The sequence below is a fragment of the Ylistrum balloti genome, unplaced genomic scaffold (assembly GCF_031769215.1).
Source record: "Ylistrum balloti isolate Yb309-2 unplaced genomic scaffold, AGI_CSIRO_Ybal_v1 Utg371194, whole genome shotgun sequence".
NCBI lineage: Eukaryota > Metazoa > Mollusca > Bivalvia > Pectinida > Pectinidae > Ylistrum > Ylistrum balloti.
This window is the reverse complement of record NW_026782650.1, coordinates 368,173-388,390: the sequence shown is the minus strand read 5'-3', so window position 1 is coordinate 388,390 and position 20,218 is coordinate 368,173. Positions and strand designations below refer to the sequence as shown.

Here is a 20,218-nt window from a genome sequence, read left to right as displayed (position 1 = left end):
GCTGAGCCCTTGTGCCCTTGTGTGGATAATAATTTCAGTCTAATTTTCAAACAGCAGACAGCATTGAAGACTGGTTGTACCACATGTGTACAGACGATTTGATAAGGTAATGACTGATACAGTTGGTATACAGAAATAACACTCTACTACATACCTGCATTGGTTCTTCCATATTGGACCATTAGCCAGAGGGAAGGAATGTCTCTGATGTTCTCCACTCAAACCCTGTACAAACAATATAGTTATAGGTTTTAGATATCATTTTCTGTATCTATTATGATTACATTTGGTTCTATAACTTCAAACTTTTTCAGAACTGGTCTGCTGTACTCCTTTTAGACAAAAGTCATTCAATTGTGTAACCTCTATTTCAGAACTGGTGTGCTGTATTCTCTCCAGACAAAAGTCATTCAATTGTGTAACCTCTATTTCAGAATTGATGTGCTGTATTCTCTCCAGACAAAAGTCATTCCATTGTGTAACCTCTGTTTCAGAACTGATGTGCTGTATTCTCTCCAGACAAAAGTCATTCCATTGTGTAACCTCTGTTTCAGAACTGATGTGCTGTATTCTCTCCAGACAAAAGCCATGCAGCTAATTTTCAGTATTGATCTTTGACTTTTTTAGTTATAATGTTTTTATAAAAACTCATTTCATTTTCTGTGTGTTTCTTATTTTTTGTAAATTATCATCACACATAATAGAAATTGTCAGAACATAGAATTAAATTAACAAAATCATGAAAATTAGACAATAAGACATCTTATGTTAGTGACAGAATTAAAAATTCCCTCCAAACAAGTGTCTTAGCAAATGTGTCTTAGCTGGTGGCCAGTTTACCTACCTGTAAAGTTGTATTATACCTCTTAACAAGTGTCTTAGCAACAGACCTATCTAATGGTCAATTGACCTACCTGCACAGGTGTGATGTCCCTCACTGTAATTGCCTCAGTAAAGCTTGCTTATGGTCAGTTGACCTACTTTTACAGGTGTGTTGTTCCTCCATAGGAATGCTTCAGTAAGTAAACCTAGCTGAAGGTCAGTTTACTTACTTGTACAGGTGTGCTATCCCTCCACACAAGTGCCTCGGAGTTAGAATTCCACAGGAGACACACTTCTTGTCCTACCCAATCTTCTGGTACTGCAATGTCCAAACAGAACCAGTGTGTGGACCAGCTGAAATCAGCATAACAGAAATCTCTTGTCAATAGAAATTTGTGTAAAATGTGTAAATCTCTAGATACCAACACTGTACCCCCAAATATACAATTTGTACATCTGATAAACACATTTTAACGAGTCTGATAGGTACAGTCATACTACAGTGCAGCTGTTGAGCATTACATGTATGTAAACAATAAAGAAATACTTTTATTGTTTATCTGTTTGTTTGTCTACAGGGTATATTTCCCCTACAACAGCCAGTGACATTTTCAGGAAGGTCTCATTGTAATAGCTGCATGGATGGTGGCTGCCCCATACAGGAATCCTGACAGACAAAGTAGCAACTATATGTTCTCCAAAGGAAGAGCATGAAAATAAAATTTCTTGTCTATGGACACAACCATGACATCACATATTGGTCTGTTTCTCAGCTTCCTGAAGAACACAAACCGTAACAGGTATGGAGCATTAAACCACACACCTCAGATCTTCACCAGAGGCTGTGTACACCAATGCTTTACCAAATGAGCTATTGACGGCCTGTACCATTCATCCGAAAACAAACAGATGACATTATATATAAGTATAAAAATAATTCTATTTATTCTGCATAAAAAGAACAAATGTACCACTACAATGAACTTATTTCAAACTGAATCCTCCTCCTATCCGACTCTAATTTACAAACAGGGTAACCTAAATAAAATTTTATAAAAAAAGCAATTTATGGGAGGTTACATGTCTCTCTTGTTTTGAAGGTAAAATAAATGATACATACGTTGGCCCAAATGACTGTCCAACCTTTGCTTCCTTATAAGTTCCTGCTAAAGCTTCCTCTACAGGGATTCGTCCTGGAGCCTCAAAGTGGGAAATAGATGTCAAACTCGCTTTTTTAGGATACAGTCTACAAAATAAAACATTGGGTTGTAACTGTTTCTTGTATAATCTTATTAAAATGAGGAAGCAAATCACAACAGGCGAAGAGGTATTGTTCTTAAATCTATTGTTGTCTTCGCCCTCTCTGGCTTCTTCAGGACACCATATAATCTTACATGTGCATTTATATTGTCATCTTAAAAAATAAACTGTACTGCATAGCAAAAAATATCCACTTGTTTTATGATTAAAAGAAATACATTATTGCATCAAAACTGAAATACTAGCCACATATGTATACATATAGATGTAGTGTGACAGTTCTGATTACAAGGTGGCAGGATTATACACAGAAGGAGTGTTTACTGTACCTGCTCCTGAGATTGACATCAGTAAAATGATGCACTGATATAAACTTCTCCGCCCTTTCAAGAGTTGTTCGTTTGTGTTTTATAACAACATGCTCCATGACGACTTACTTTCATCCAATCAATCTGAAATATAGGTTTACTGTGTAATCTTTGCTTATAATACATTAATTTGGCTCAAGCTCTCCTTCCTAATAATTACTGTGCCTTAACACAGGGTACTGACTATCTATCCTGGTATGTAGAGAATGCAGTGTCTTATAAGCCACTTTTGTCTTTCTGTCATGAGCCAACCTGCAGCTTATATTTTAAGGCATGACTATGTCATCTATTTATGTTGCGAAACTGATTTATCTGATGCTGACGTTATGCTGATTTTTCCTTAAGACTTACACCAAAATTGTTGCTCCATGCAGAAATATAGTTCCAAACTTCAATAGATATGACAATGACTTTATGCATTTTCGTAAGTAAACTTGTTCATTATAACATATCAAATCAGTCATTTCAATGATCATCTATAATGTTAAACTTAAATTTTTAAACAAATTCACAAATTAATTCTGTCAAATTCATAAACATGTTCAAATACAGATGTTTTCCGTCACTGCCGAATACAACAAAAATATATGTGGCAGGTGTATTTTGACAATGGCAGTGCCGGTTGTACACTAAATGCATACATAATTTGTACCTTCTACTTTTCTACACAGTATATAACGCAGACATGCAGACAAGGACATATCAAAATGTACCAATATAAAAATTGTAATAAGATCTTTGAAATACTAGATTAATGTGTCATTTTTGTGTCCCTGGTAATGGCTACATTTAGAAGGAGTAACGAAAAGCACCCTGTCATCGCTGGGGTATGAAGTAGCAACTATTCGGTCCCAGGTTAGACACTCTACCACTCGACTAGAGGAAAATTCCCTCAAGCTAAGTCTAGTAAGGTGACCTATACTCTGAACTTCTACACTACTCCCTACTTCACAAAGTCTTTGACTCTGAACACTACAGCATTGGTCTGATATCTCCAAAGAAGGTGTATCAATTTCCTTTAGTTTTACACTTGGAGTGGTCTATAGTACTAAATCTGTTATAGGAAAAACACCCTGTCACTGCTGGGGTTCGAAATAGCGACCCTTTCGTCTCTAGCCGGACAATCTACCGCTCGAGTAAAGGAAAATTGCCTCTAGCAGAGGCTAGTAAGACGACCTAATTTTCCACATATTTATAAGTAAATGTACATACAAATGTAAATATTGTATTACGATGTAGGACTAGCTAGCAATGCCTGAGTATGAAGGCAATATCTGACCAGCCGCCTTGTTATTACATGCACGCCTCTCAAAGTTAAAAATCAACCAACTTTATAGGATCTGTTTCCAAACCTTCCAAATGTACCATTACAACAGATACAAGCAGTGCCACCACACCGTCACCGCACGGAAATGAGTCGACTATCAACATCCGCTTTTGCAATTTCCTTACCGTTAATAAAGACGCAAGTTAGGCATGTACTATCGTTTTCAGCATAAATTTACTAATACAGCTGAAGTTCTCATCAATAAATTTACGATGACAACCATTCACAACATGTTCTAACAGCAAGCTATACACAATGAAAGTAGATTCGTCTATATTTAGATTTTTTGCCATTCTACTTTCAGTTCACAAACAAAACATAGTCCCTATCATATCAAAATAATGAAGGTGTAGAAATTGTAATAACACGCATACACCTCCTCTTTATGACAATGAACATCTACGTTATATATGGTGGTCAATCTACCTTAAGAAATAAATGCAAACAGTGTAAAAATGGCATAAATCTTGCGCCTCTTCCTGAGAACTACTTTCAGATTGTGTTGCAAAAATGACGTCGCGTAGATCACATCATCCCAGCGACGAAAATGGATAAACACGCTATGGGACATGGTAAGGAATACTGCTGACACATTCCTTTTCAAGTTGCAGTATTAGTTATTGATTAACTATGTAAACTGATTTATACTAATCATTATTTATTTCAGTAGAAAAAACCTAATCTGTTTAAGCTGTTAATCATTACGAAGCCTATAGCTACTGTACATCATTCCATGTCACAACGCAATAGGATAAAGGAGAACCTATTTAGACTCAAAGAAACTATCATTCTATTATTACAGTAGAACCTGTTCAGAGAGACCACCATTTTGTTACTTCAGATGAACCTGTCCTTACAGACCATCCATTCTGTTGCTGCATGTATTAGAACCTGTCTATAGAGATCTCATCCATCCTATTACTGTTGATACAATAGAACCTGTCCTGAGAGATCATCAATAAAACGTGTCTATATAAAGATCATCCATTTTTTATTACTTGTCTTACAACAGTAGAACCAGTCGCTAGAGACCATCTATTCTTTCACTACATTAGAACCTGTAATGAGGGACCACCCATTTTGTCACTACTGTAGAACCTGTCTATTGTTTCTACAATAGAAGCTGTCTTGAGAGATCATCCATTATTCTCCATAAAACTTGTCTGTAGAGATCATATATTATGTTACTACAGAAGAATGTGTTTATAGAGATCATCCATTATGTTACTACAGAAAACCTGCCTACAGAGATTATTCATTCTGTTACCACAGGAAAAACCTGTCTATAGAAAGCATCCATTATGTTACTACTGTAGAGCCTGTTTATAGAGATCATCCATTCTTTGCCTTCCATTCTGTTACTTCAGTTAAATGAAGCTTTTTCCCCTGGATTTTGATATAGGCCTGCTTAGGTTCGAGCTTTCCCACATCAACTTGCAAGAAAACCTAGGAAGTCCTTTTTATCTGCCTCCAACTTCAGTCATATTAGCCTGGTGCACCCTCATCCCCAACCACTGCATAACATACCACGTCAGCCACTCTGAGAGATCACATATCAGTTCAGTTGTTAAATAAGGAAATGTAGCAATGAATTCAGAACAAACTTGTAACATTTTTTCACAATATTTCACATTTTTAATTTCAGAAGCAGATAGTTTGGCTGCTGGAGCAGCCTGGCTCCAAATCCTTTTGAACAATCCTGAGAAGAAAATAATCAAGTTGATCCAAAAGAACCAAGAACTTGTGTCACAGAAAATATCACTCAGTAAGTCATGTGTAAATTACTATGTTTTTGTTGTTCCTTCATTACAAATTAAAATACTTTGTCCTTTAGTTATGCTAATCACAGAATTTAGAATTCGGGATAATTTGAACTTGGTACATTTTTAGCTTTAAATAGTTATAGGATAAACAAGTTCCCGAACTTGTGATGGTTATTTATCATGTTTATCTAACTGTCATTTGTTAATATTCAATCTTGAAGAACACACTCGCTAAAGCTTGTGTCTTTTCTAAATTTGAAAATTAACTAATTTGTGGGAGATAAACATGATGAAGAACCATCACTTGTTGGGGAAACAATATTTCTCTGGACTTGAAATACAAAATGTATTGATAATATCTGTTTCTCTGGATATGAAATATTGATAATATCTGTTTCTCTGGATATGAAATATTGATAATATCTGTTTCTCTGAATGAGAGATATTAATAATATCCTTTTCTCTAAATGTTAACTATCGATAACTTCTTTGTCTCCTGATGTGAATTAGTTCTGTGCATTTTATTTGACTTATATCTTATGATTTCAGCTTGCTTGGGTCAATTGAATGTGAATGATAAGCCTGAGTGTAAATGTTCTCGATATCTTGAGACTTTACAAGGTTGTGATGGTCAGACAACTGAAGATGTATTAGAGGAGTTTCATTCATCTTTGCTTCTGGGTGTTTGTCCACATGTTATGTCCATCCTCCAGAACTATGATGGAACGCAGTTACCCTCAGAAGCAACAGACAAACTGGCAGCCAAAGACAGCTTGTATGGAATGGTGACACGGTTGTATAAAAAGCATAAACATTCTGCTGAAGTTGACATGAACCAGTACCTGACTGAATCCAGTGAACGATCTGTGCAGTCATGCATGCTTAAGAGTCTTATCCCCTATTCGTGTACTGCCAGCATTACTGTTATTCATGTAGCAACAGCTCTTGGAAAGCATAAACTTCTTCGTGAGATTTTGTCAGACAGGGTGACTCCATTTGGCAGTTTATGTTTTCACTTCGAATCTGATTACCATAGTGTTTCTCCATTTCATGTCGCTGTATTGCATAGACAGTACAAAGCCATTGATATTCTTAGGAAAAAATTTCCAAGAATGGCTTGCAACATGGATAGACATTTTGGCCGTGGGAACATTACTCCATCAACCTTAGCTGCTCATATGAATGATGCAAATGCTTTACAGCACTTACTGAAGTATAAAACTTCTGGTGGAGGTCTGAACTCTAGAGCATTGCTTGTTTCTCTGGAAAACCGATCTATGGAATGTGCAGAGTTTCTCATTAAAAGAAACCATGCACGACTAGACAGTAGTGTCTTATGTCGAGATGTACCCTGCATCTTTGATTTACACAAGTCTGATCGAACACTCAAACTGCTGAAAGATTTATTGGTGAAACCTGCAGAAAGAGATTTCCTGAAGCTTTTGGTGGATAATGCTTGCTTCCCCATCAACACTATTGTTTTCTTTTGCATTTATTGTGGTAAGATATCATTGTGGGTTTAATTGAGTTATCTCTTAGTAAATGTCTATTGAGTGTTGGGCTAATTGTATCAGATTCTAATGCCCTTCCAACACGTTTGCTTGTATATATTTAAAGTGTAAGCAGTTAAATGTTGCATTGAATTGATATATATGGCTCATTCTTGTATTTCAAATTTTGATATTATATAGATTTTTTGCACAACTGATCTGAAGGACTGGTGAGCTTATACCTTGGCACTGTATTCGGAGTCTGTCAACTTTTTATTAAAGATTACTGCTACTAGTCATGAACAAGTGAATGGATTTTAACCAAATTTGGTCTGGAACATCCTTGCGGAAAGTGCACTAAGTTTGTATAAATGGTTGGTCTCAGCCTCAAAGGGACCTGAAGGATGGGTCCAATATAGAAAATATAACAGATTTTTAAGAATCTTTCTTCTATCGGAATGGGTGTAATGGGCATAGATCGGTGACGCCCAAATAGAAAATAGATATAAACCTGTAGAATTCATTTCCCTTAGTTTGGATAAAGCAATTTCAGCCAAACAAAGCCAAATGAGGGATACAGGCTCAAACTATGCTCATGATGTGTTGGCATATATTGTACATATTTACATGTTAAAATTAGAGGTTTATCTACTTGTCAAAGTGATTAAACACCTGTTTTACCGAATTTGAATGAGACATATTAGAGACAAATGATGAATTCACCTGCATCATACAGTGGTTTCGTCCTTCTATGATTTGTTTGTGATTCTAGTAAGGGCATAATACTTACTAAGGAAAAGTGAAGCTTAATTGTCTTATAGGTAAAATAATACAGAAAAATACAGAAGGTGTTTGTCTGAGGACAGAAAAATAACTAACTATTGATAACTGCAAATCAACTGAGGACAATGACCATGAGTTCTCACAGCTTCCTCACAGTTATTGTTTTTTAGCTCATCTGACCCAAAGGGCCAAGTGAGCTATAGCCATATGGGAGCGTTTGGCCACCGCTCATTATTTTTTCCTAAATGTTACTACTAGACATGAACAGCCGTATGGATTTTTCCCAAATTTGGTCAGAAGCATCCTTGCGGGAAGAAAAATTAATATGTATAAATGATGGGTCTATGCCCCCTGTGGAGGGAAAGGTTGGCCAAATAATGGCAATAAGAGCAAATTTTCAAAATATCCTTCTGATGTTAGAACTGAAAAGATCCCTTATGAAGTAAACTTAAGTTTTTAATAACAGTGCATCAAACCCCCATTTGGAGGAGGGATGAGCCTATTATGGGGAAATAGATAAAAGTGATTGAAATACTTCTTCCTTAGTTTAAATAAATAAATTTCAGGAAAGTAAACCAGGTGAACGATACAGGCCCTATGGGCATCTTGTTCTAATGAACACAAGTTCTCACAGTTTCCTCACATTAACTATTTTTGTAATGAAGATGAAAATTTATCCTCTTCCATTTCCTTTTCAGATGCCGTTGATGCACTTAAATATCTACTTGAATCCACAAAAGCTGTTTCACTTACACGTTCTCCAAAGTACATGTGTCTGCTCAACATGGCAACTTTTAAAAACTCACCTCGCCTTCTGAGTATACTGGTCAAGTATGTAGGATGGAAACATCTCCCGCTCTATACACAATGTTCACCTCTGTACTGGGCTAGAGTGATGCAATATGATGAATGTGTTCATATCTTGGAAAAGTCATCATTAAAACAGAAAGAGCAGACTGACAGCACAAGCATTCCTCCTTTTCTTGCTCTGCTTATGGAGGCAAGGGCCTCGCATTATGATCTGACTGGACCTGTGATGAGGCTGAAGGAAGTTGGATGTGACATAAACGCCACCAATGTGGGCGTCTCATGCTTGAATTTTGCCACCGATCAGAGAAGTGCATCTGTTTCAGTCAAAAGGAATGGGACACTTGTTAGTCTTCTGCTTGAACTGGGAGCAGATGTATTTGCTACAAAGATGTACAATGTCCATGGGCAAGTAATGCAGCTGCCAATGTTGTTGCGTCTGCTTTCTGCTAATGTTGATGTCGGTGGTCCACAATCTGCAAGAACTTCCATTGCGGAGGATGAAAACTCTATACCTCCAATTATCATGCAGATAGTCACATTCCCAATGCAGTTGTTGTTATTACGTACTGCACACACCATTTGCAAAGATAATATTGACTTTTTGAGGTCAAAATTGAGGGAGTATGATAGAAATAGTAAAACACATAAAGAGTTGTTTGATCACCTCAGTGAATACGTTGACAATGTACAGCCATTGCTGCGCATCTGCAGGAATTCTGTTCGAAGAGCAACTGGTATTCACTTGAACAAATTCCTAGAAAATCAAACACTGCCAAAGAGGCTTGTCGATATGTTGATGCTAAAAGACGATTTGGAGCCATACTGGCAGAGCTGTAAGGAGAACAGGTTTTGGAGTACTGGTTATGGTGTGTAAGTACCTTTATCTTATTAGCCAAATATCAGATGGTGAGCTGTTCAAATCACCCTTTCATCATGTAGGTTTCTTTCATTCCATTGTTGTGCCTATTCAATTTTTTTACTAATCATTAAAACAAAACTACCAACAGACAGCAATTTAGGTTAACGTTACTCATTAGTTGTGCCCTTTCAATTTTTGTTTATTCCGTTTTGACACTTTTTTCCATCAGATAATTTCCTAATTGTTACATTTAAAATCCTGAATCAAATAATTTGTAAAGCATTTACCTTTTGTTTCAATTATATCTGCAATAGTAATTATGATGAAAAAACTCTTCTAGCAACTGTTGAGAAATTCTTAACAAATTGTGTTTCTCCTGTGTTTCATGTAAAGGTAGGGATCTTAAGGGTGATTGATCAGTGTAAAAGGGAAGTTCTGAACCTTATTTGTTTGTATTTGCAGGTAATGAGACATCCTACCTGATCTAATGTTTGTAGATATGGTTCTGACCAGTTGGACATCCAATGATATTCTGAAGTCAAGGCTGCTTTGCCAACCTCTTTACTGAAGGTTCAATGTCAGCGTGACTACAAAGAACCCAGGCCAGCGGGAAACTACAGCCATTTTCACAAGCAGGGCCTTTATTTACTTAGAGATTTGTTGAAAATCTTCCCAGAAGATTTGGAATAGTTTCCAGTCTTTTGTCAGAATAGCTCTGCCACATAGTGTCTTTTTTTCCCCAGGTGATATACAGAGCCTCTGATTGTTTAAGAATGCACCAGCATCGAAAAAACAGGATTTTGTATTTTTCAGCTTAATTTCTTTTCTTTTCTTAGGCTATTAATTCTGGAATTGGTTCACAACCAATTAAGACTGAAAATCAGATTTATTTATTTATTTACTTATTTATTTATTTATTTCTATTTATACCCCTGCCCAACTTTCGAAGGACTGGTCAGATTTTAATGAAACTTGATTGGTACAATTGTTACAGTAATCCCTTGGCCAAGTTGGATTAACAGCCAATTCTGCACATATGTAATGAGGCTACTGTGACCTGATTAACTGATTTCTTTAATCAGGCTATGAGAAATATTTCTTCACATTATCTTATGAAGGAATGATTAGATTTTCAGGAAACTTACTTTGTAGACTTATTACTGTAATTCCTTGTTCATGTTCATTTATCGGCAAATTCTATGCATATGTAATGAGACTGCTGTAAATTGATTGGCTGATATCTTTCGGCACTTTAACTGAATGTTTTCCACACGCTATCTTTATAAGGACCAGATGAATTATGATGAGACTTGCTTGCTAGACTTGTTACCTTAGCTCCTTGATAAAGTTTACTGGCAAATTCAGCATAAGGCTGCTGTGACCTAATTGGCTGATATCTTTTCAGGTTTATCATGTTGCTCACTTTAAATGTAGATATTTTACAATATGGGCGGGGGATCTTGATGACTATGTCATTGTTATGTTTTGTTTTTTGTTTGTTTTTATTTGGTATATTTTTTGCCACTCCCAAAAGTGCAATACCAATAATTTACTATGATGAAGTATGTGTACCTGAGGAAGGTTTTGAATCAGTACTCCAAACTTGAGAAAATCTATTAATTAAACAGGAGACTGATAACACAATCAATTTTAAGTTGTAACAATGACGTTTTTTCAATAGGAATGCAAGATTTTATTATTTATGCATGTCAGATTTTATTTTTTGACGTAGATTTTGATTTGATGAAATCAAATGAAATATTTGTCACAAATCCATATCTATTCGATTTGATGGAACAGTCAATTACTAACTGTAGCAATATAGCACATATATATTAAAGGCTGAATCATTTCTGACATTACAGTCTTTGTGATGCAAGTTATATCTATCAGTTTTATATTTATCTTTATTGCCTGGAATCCAAATTGTATGTATATAGCCATGTTAACGTTGGTGCCTTCTTATGGAATCCATGCATTTACCTTAACTATCGGTGTCTATTTTATGTGTCAATAAAAATATTTTTGTTTTATGAAATTTTATATATTAGTATGTCAGGTGTATATATTACTAAGGCTACCTTATTCTTTATTGTGTAGAAAAGAGTATATATACATACATCTGTATTTAGGGTCCCTTAATGCATTAAAGTCATTGGAAGCATATGATATTGAAAAGTATTAATAATCCATAGTTCTTCACATTAGTTGCCTCATGAAGCCAGGCATTAGATTGAAAATCTGTATTTGTACAAGACTTCTGTCAGTAATGATAAATAATAAGTTCCAGGCTTGTCTCAGTTTAGAGTTGTCACCAGCAGTCATTGGGAGACACAACTTTCCAATCCATAATTACATATTGTAATGAGCAAGTCATCCATGATGTTCAGTAAGAGACAAGCACTTTGAATCTGAAGATAGACCAGATAAGTCGTGAAATGTAAAATATATCTTATAATAAACTGCAACATACACCACATTGACAAACCTTTTATAATGACAAATGTACTTTCCATACTCTCAAACCAGCAGCAAAAAAATCTTTACAAGCCAATGAGAAGACAGGTCATAAACCTTGACTATCAAAAATGCTGAAGGAGTTTAAAGAACAGATCTATTTGTATTTGAAAGAGATGCAACAACACTGGTTGTTAGTAAAAGTAACTGCCAGTGGCTTGATACCTTACATGCTCATAATGACCTCCCACAACCCTGGAGTTTTAGCACTGAATACTTCAGTTTAAGGGCCAAGTTGAGAAGTAAACTTTCTTAAGTCCATTTATAATTTTTTCTACAAATCAAAACTATAATTTCTGACATTTTTGATGTCAACACTGGTAGGTTGTGTAAACTGTTTTCAACAGCTTTAGTGATTGTCATGCACTGCCTTTTTATTGGTTAACTGAAAAGATGCATTTCAATGTGAGTTGTATTAAGCTATTGTGATATTTGTTTTTTCATACCAAGATCTGTGATGTGAATAAATTCATACATTGTTTATATCAGCTTGTCCGGTTCTGTGTTGTTATTTGTGATACAAGGACTGATTGATAAGTTGTTACTCTTGTATTGAAGACATTAAGCAGGGATGTCCTTTTCCAGCTCTACTTTTCCCCCGGACTATTAAAGGCTGTGTACCGAAAGACGGGTACCAGTGTCATGTGGTCAGTTTATCACAAAGAGGTAGCTCTCTATAGTAAACAAGGCAGGTGACTATTGAAAAATGGACAAAATCGCTGAAAAAGCAGTAATTCAACATTAGCCTAAAAAGTGGTAAAGCCTTAGGATATGCATACAGATATGGTAGCAACACTAGGGGAAAATGTCCCTTCATATGCTACAGTGAAAAGGTGGGTGGCAGAATTTAAGCATGGCAGGCAGAGCCTTGGGGATAACACCCGTCCAGGAAGGCCTGTCGCTGTTGCAAGCCCAGAAATGGTCAATAAAATCCATGGTAGTGGCATGGCTGACAGGCGAGTTACAGAGACATATAGCCAGTACAGTAGAGAGAGATTTCAGAGAACAGAGTACATTCCATTCTTATGAAAGATCTTGCAATGAAAAAGCCCTCAGCCCATCGGGTACCAAGACTTCTGACAGATGATCAGAAGCACACCTGGCAGACTTTGTCTGGTGCTAATCTGAACCTGTTAGAGACAGATTCTCCCAAAACGCTTCATTATTGAATATTTTTGCAATAATGTAAGCTCCTCTCAAAATCTCCGACATATATAATACTAGCAAAACAATACGAGTTATTCCCCTTCACACACTGAGTAGAAGTGTTTTACAAACAAACATGAAAGTAAAACAATATATTATACTCAATATCTATATAATTATGTTAAAGAATGGGACAATGATAACTATGTTTCTTATGATAACAAAAATAATGGAAAGCATGCAAATTCACAAATCGTTGATATTTGTAAAAATAAACGTATGTTTAAAATGATGAAACAAATAACAAATCAATACACAATCAAAACAGACTTGATAACTTTTGTATCACCCTACTGGTGTCCTAAGGATGAGTGACTGACGTTTTTACAATAAATAATAAACATGTAAATGATAGATATGAACATATACTATTGAATGTTTAGATATAAATAAATCTTGGAAAAAAAGAAATTGAATAATTGATCAAATAGATGGTTGTGATTCTTTCCTGACATCTATTCACCATTCATAACTTCCAATTGTTTATCACTTCTCCTGTCCACTCTATTCCAGCAGGCAGATACTTCACTTGTAGCGGGATAGACCATAGATATAACGACATATAAATAAAGTTAGTAGTTATAAACATATTACAGGGGGAATAACTAGTAACAAAAATACTAGACCATGTAATAACTACAGTGGGAAAAATCAATCAACATCATGTGAATTTATGTACCTAATGTGAGATTAAAACGATAAATATATGATATTATGTTTTAGGAATAGTAAGTACAGAACAACATTAAACAAAGTTACAAAGTAGTCAGTGTAATCAAATAGAAAAATAAATAACTTAACCAACCCAATTAAACTTTTTGTACCAGTTTTATGAAAATGGAATAAAATGTGGAATGATTGTTTCTACAAATAGTTAGCACAGATCAACACTAAACAGTGCACCTGACAAAGTGACGAAACTGTTTACTAAAAGTAAAAACACATTTACTGTTGAACATTAAACATTTATTACAGCTATAATAACTAGCTCGTGTTTACTCTTCATCATGTTGAACTGCCTTCCATGTTACTGGTCTAATATGTTTTTGTCTTTTCTGATCTATATCTTTTTCGTTGACCTGGTTTTTTGCCAGACTGAGTTTGTTTTGGTTTAGGGCATTTGTTATTTGTTTCAAAACTTCTAAAAACGTTGCAGTCTACCGAAGTTTTTTGCTTTGTTTTTAATTTTCAAAACACTCTTCCTTTATCTGATTTCGTTGTCCACGAATCTGACGGTACAAACCATGGTAATGTTTCATTTATTAAATGAAAATTTCCAGTACCATGCAATGCATTCGTAAATCTGACATCTGAATGATTGAGATTTAAATGTTAACTAAAATATCTTCCACCATGCTATTTGTTGCAGTGTGTGGTTAATTGACTCTAAATTATTGGTCAAAACCGTTGAAATTTCTATTCGTCCAATTGGTTCTCTTACATGTTCAAACTTTTAAAAAAACATTGGTTCCAAATACTTACCTTAATCAATTCAAAATTTGTCGTCATGGTCAAAACCCGAGATATGTTCGTCTAATTATAAAGATTTGAATAGCTAAAGTAAAATTTACGTCTCAGCCGTGACGTAATAACACTTTGAATTGTCTATATCACGTGGTCTTGACAACACAATGGCAACAATATAGATAAGTTGCAATGACAGAGTTGACATATAAGTTCTGCTTCAAGTTCTGTTTCAAACATATATTTACCGTTGTTCTGATGACGGCTAGCCTAGCTAGTCGAAACATGTAATCTTATGATAAAACCACGGAATACAGATTATGATGCTCCATTCTATATGTCATTAAGAAAAAAACACGTTAAGATTATGAAAAAATACCCACTCCTTTGCCTGGAGTAAATATGCAATCGATGTTTAAGAGCATTTTTTATTTCTTGACGCATTTTTTTTCTCATTTTGATCTCAGCATTTCTGAGTAAAGAAATACCACTCTATTTACTTTAAACACTTATTTTTTTCTAACTCCTCCCTTGTTACAGGTAAAGCTTCAGGTGATATCTCTGTACACTGACCGATCAGTGTATTTAAGCTGGGTTACAAGTGTACAGGTATAGACTTGGAGAACATCTCACACCAATTAGTGTAGTGGAAGTATTGTGTCGCTAACCTTACCAGGTGAGAAAAACTTCTACCCAAATAGCATGATGTAACTTTAATGACAAACTGGTGTGTATTGACAGAGGGGGTTGATACATCACATCATATCAGTTTAATTACTTATCTAATACATATTATTGATACTTCTTGTTATGAAAATTACAATATTTCTATCAATTTTTAAATTATAAATTCTCCAAAGAATTCTACAAACGTATATAAGGTTTATGATATCAGTGTGTAAAAGTAGAGAAGGCTTATGATATTGATGTGTAAAAGTATAGAAGGTTTATCATATCAATGTGTAAAAGTATAGAAGGTTTATCATATCAATGTGTAAAAGTAGAGAAGGTTTATCATATCAATGTGTTAAAAGTAAAGAAGGTTTATCATATTAATGTGTAAAAGTATAGAAGTTTTATCATATCAATGTGTTAAAAGTAAAGAAGGTTTATCATATCAATGTGTAAAAGTAGAGAAGGTTTATCATATCAATGTGTAAAAGTATAGAAGGTTTAAGATATCAATGTGTAAAAGTATACAAGGTTTATAATATCAATGTGTGAAAGTATAGAAGGTTTATGATATCAATGTGTAAAAGTATAGAAGGTTTTTCATATCAATGTGTAAAAGTAGAGAAGGTTTATGATATTAATATGTAAAAGTATAGCAATGTCTTTTATCCAGCCAGTCATCATAATGATCTCCTTTTCATACTTCACGCCGTGTAAAATATGTATAACACTAGTTTTCATTGGAGACTTGACAAAGTAGAGTCAGAAACAAAGGACTTTCATGCTGCTGAACATCTCAGTATGTCATGTTCAAAAAGGACAGAAAAGGGTTGTAAAATAGGACGAGTATCTTCTTTCTCTATTCTTGGTCTCGAAGGAAATGACTAACAGAAACCCCTCACGCATCTTAAGTCTGTACAGAAAGGTTGTGTTACCGTCTATCCTATTACGGGTGTGAAACATGGAACAAGTTTGACAAATTAATAATGATTCTCCTGATTCCAACATATCGTGAATAAGAAAATTCAAGATTTCCCGACCCGCACTCGTTCGTTTCTTAAACATCTTATAAAACTCGTAAGTGAACTTCACGCAAAAGAAAATGTTTACACATTCTTCAATAAAAATTTACCGGAACAGAAAGGATCCGAAATATGTGGTATTTTGAAGAAATGCAACATCATGGATCTGTTCTTATTTTTCCTTTCCAAATTTTTTTTTATATTTTTCGTCTTTTCAAAATCAGAATTGGTTCCCTGGACTACTGGATCATGCTAATTTACCAGTTACTTCAATACCCATGCCCTTACAAAAGCTCAAATTGGAACGATTTTAACATGGGTAGGAAGTAAGATGAAACAATAGGTCCAGTTTACAGCTACAAACCAAAATGATGTATCTAATACGTATAAAGAATTATAAAGGGTGCAAACAGTCTTGACACTGGCTGAAAAACGTCGTGATGTTCGGGACGAAACGACGTGGTGCGAACTAGGTCGGGCTCAAAAAGTCATGATACCCTATATTTTAATAAAGCAATAAAACAAAAGTTGCTTTCGATATGACAACTAAAACTCCATACCTGAGGAAAATTTCTGCAAGAGAAATTGGGGTGTCTTCATCCTTTCTTATCCTGAAAAAGGATACTCACGAAATGTTAATCAACAACAGAGTTAACAATAACTGGTTGAGTTTCGTCCTCAAAACTCTAGGTGTTACGATCACTTCCGCTCTCCGCATCCCTGGAACCATCGCCAAAACTCTCGATGTTACGATCACTTCCGCTCTCCGCATCCCTGGAACCATCGCCAAAACTCTCGATGTTACGATCACTTCCGCTCTCCGCATCCCTGGAACCATCGCCAAAACTCTCGATGTTACGATCACTTCCGCTCTCCGCATCCCTGGAACCATCGCCAAAACTCTCGGTGTTACGATCACTTCCGCTCTCCGCATCCCTGGAACCATCGCCAAAACTCTAGGTGTTACGATCACTTCCGCTCTCCGCATCCCTGGAACCATCGCCAAAACTCTCGATGTTACGATCACTTCCGCTCTCCGCATCCCTGGAACCATCGCCAAAACTCTCGATGTTACGATCACTTCCGCTCTCCGCATCCCTGGAACCATCGCCGATACTCTAGGTGTTACGATCACTTCCGCTCTCCCCACCCCTGGAACCATCGCCGATACACTCAGTGGTTACGATCACTCTCCCTCTCCGCATCTGGAACAATCATCAATATTCCAGGGATTGCGATCACTTCCAATCTCCGCACCCCTGAAACCATCCTCGATACTCCAGGGATTACGATCACTTCCGCTCTCCGCACCCCTGGAACCATCCTCGATACTCCAGGAATTACGTTCACTTCCGCTCTCCGCACCCCTCAAACATCTTATGGCAAAATTGAAGTCACAACCTAAGTAATTTGATTGGTTCCAGGAGAGAAAAACATACCAATCACAGGCTACTGTGCTCCTTTCTAAGATTACCAAGTGGCGCCACCCAACTTAAAAGTCGTTACAATATATCGGTATGCAACTTCGAGATTCGTTTGATGTACATTAAAAGATCAAACTAGTCTTTTCGTCTTGTTCACACTGTGTTGCACATGAAACCTATTTTGTCATGATATATTCTAGGGTTGATAAGAACGAAAGCCTGTAACCACTGGAATATCAAGGATGGTTGAGTTGGTACAGGCATAGATGTGGGTTGGCCCAGTGTCGGACAAACAGTTGTTTGATCCTCAAAATGGAAACATTCAGTACTAAGACTATAAAGTGTATCCATGCAAGAATGAGCTGTTGGATTTTAATGTGTAAAGTAAAGTGTATATTGGACATCGTGACACAGGTGTGTTCAGTGTTATTTACCTGTACTCACACCTAAGACGACTAAGACCAAATCATAACTGGTATATAATGCATGTATTTGGGGAAAAAAAGGAATCTCAATTTCAGAGAAAACTATACTTACGGAAATACTACTTTTAAGTACGTTTTATAATTTAGACTCTCATACATACGTAAGTACTGTAAATAAAGTCAGCTGATTGCAGACTCAACATCAGAAATACACAATGACGTCAATTTGTTATTAAGATATAAACATGTATATAGTATGTCATACATCCTATTATTAATTAACAGCAGACACCAACGTTGAAGTTGTTTTGTAAATATTTATCACTGATACCTTTCTTTATTTTTGGACTGTATGTGGTACCACGTTATATAACTTTGGAATATTGAAATCCTGTCAGGCTATAGGCCTAGGGCAAATTCCACATCAGTGCTCTGAAATTGTATACAATGCTACCAGGCTTCGTGACTTTTGAGTCACCTGCTTGGTTTCCCTTGACAACGTCTTTCTATACTTAACTGTCATCTTTAAACCAATTTTGATATAAAATTTCACCATTTTGAAAGTTGCATGTGTTCAATTTGGATACAATTTGGTTCGGAAATCTCATCTTACCATATACCTATAGACCTTGATTGGAAAATCTTCAGGCATGTGCAGTCCTTAATTAAGTCTAGAAACAGGCTTCTACTTTAACAGTAATATTATTTTAGAGGAATGTTTCCATGGTGTATTTTCCATATGTAAATGTTTAATGGAAGAAGGTGTAAATTTGTAATAACTTGTGGCACATCCCTTGTTCTTAGGTCGATAATCGATATTTTTAAATCGATCACTGTCTGAAAATTCTAACAAAATTCATAGGCTGTCTACCGTCTACATGTTATCGTCAGAAGTATCCAATTTCTCAAAACTTTGAAATATTCATTTGCAATCTGACGTCGCCTACTCCTTCTATGGCGACTGCTTCCACTTGTGACGTCAGAGCCGTTAGTAGCCAATTTAGCGCGAGTTATACCTGACAAGGAGTGGAAAGAGGGGAGAAAATCGTGTTCTTTTCACGTAAACAACCAACTAAACCTTTAGATGTAAAGTCAACAGGCCCAGGTTGTGACAATATATAGTTATATTTTTGCTAGTTGTTACATTCATAGTTTACGCGTATAAGAGGCGGAAAATCTATTTTCCTAATCAACGAATAAACGAGAAAATACATAGCAAAAATAACTGGGAGACACTGACTGTTTGGATAAATGTGATGGGTACGTGATTATACAACAAATTCAAACACAATAAATACATTGTGAGTGACTTTTCTTCGTGTCACAGAAGTATTCATGTGTTGTCAAGATAAACGTTGTGTAGAAATAATCTATCTTTCTCCGTCATGATGTGGGCAAGTGTACAAGTATAACAATCCCCGAAAGTGTCAAAATATTGGAAAAGAAATTACATTGGTAATAATTTGGTGAAGCGCCCACTCCATGTTCAATGTGTACCTACAGTTAATTAGTTTGAGAAATAGGTAATACATAGGACACGTTTGTGTTGGTCAGCAAACCATACACAACACTGATCCACCGACATCATATCAATTATTCCATTATGCTCCTAGACAGGAACCGGAAACGAGCACCATCGGTAGTCAGGCACGTGTTATAACATGTACCGTAACACCAATAAAGACACACAAAAAGAGAGAAGTTTTGGAAATTCCATTAAAGGTCTACCTATCAAATTATCTATCTACGTATCTATTCCAGAAAACATCAATGATATGATATCTTACTCAAAGTCCTCGCATCATCAAAACTCCACTCGAATGTTTAAGTTCAGAAATTAAATTATTAAAGTAAATTTAATACAGTTACGCTCACAACAGAAAAAAGAAAAGCAGTAAAGTACCAATATTGGTACTGGATCCTAACAAACACATGTTCGTTGGATGCGTACTACTGGAATAGATATTATGATTAATGAAGTAATAGTAACAGTAAGGGGCAAGTTG

General features: G+C 35.8%; 2 protein-coding genes across 2 annotated transcripts in view; one reads left to right on the top strand and one right to left on the bottom strand.

Annotated features, from left to right (window-relative positions):
* Positions 1–3,849, bottom strand: part of LOC132561318 (alpha-mannosidase 2C1-like) — a 46,604-nt gene extending 42,755 nt beyond the window's left edge. The window contains exons 1-5 of the mRNA XM_060226042.1: positions 3,781–3,849; positions 2,412–2,534; positions 1,943–2,068; positions 1,053–1,176; positions 155–225 (exon numbers count right to left, since the gene is read on the bottom strand). Of these exons, the coding sequence (XP_060082025.1) occupies positions 155–225; positions 1,053–1,176; positions 1,943–2,068; positions 2,412–2,509 (419 nt within the window). The 5' untranslated portion in view covers positions 2,510–2,534; positions 3,781–3,849. The remainder of the gene's footprint in view (positions 1–154; positions 226–1,052; positions 1,177–1,942; positions 2,069–2,411; positions 2,535–3,780) is intronic.
* A 458-nt stretch (positions 3,850–4,307) lies between these two features.
* Positions 4,308–12,452, top strand: LOC132561313 (uncharacterized). Its single transcript, XM_060226037.1, has 5 exons — positions 4,308–4,349; positions 5,423–5,542; positions 6,090–7,040; positions 8,512–9,493; positions 9,945–12,452. The coding sequence occupies exons 1-5, from the start codon at positions 4,325–4,327 to the stop codon at positions 9,946–9,948; spliced, it is 2,082 nt and encodes a 693-aa protein (XP_060082020.1). The 5' UTR covers positions 4,308–4,324; the 3' UTR covers positions 9,949–12,452.
* The last annotated feature ends 7,766 nt before the right edge of the window (positions 12,453–20,218 follow it).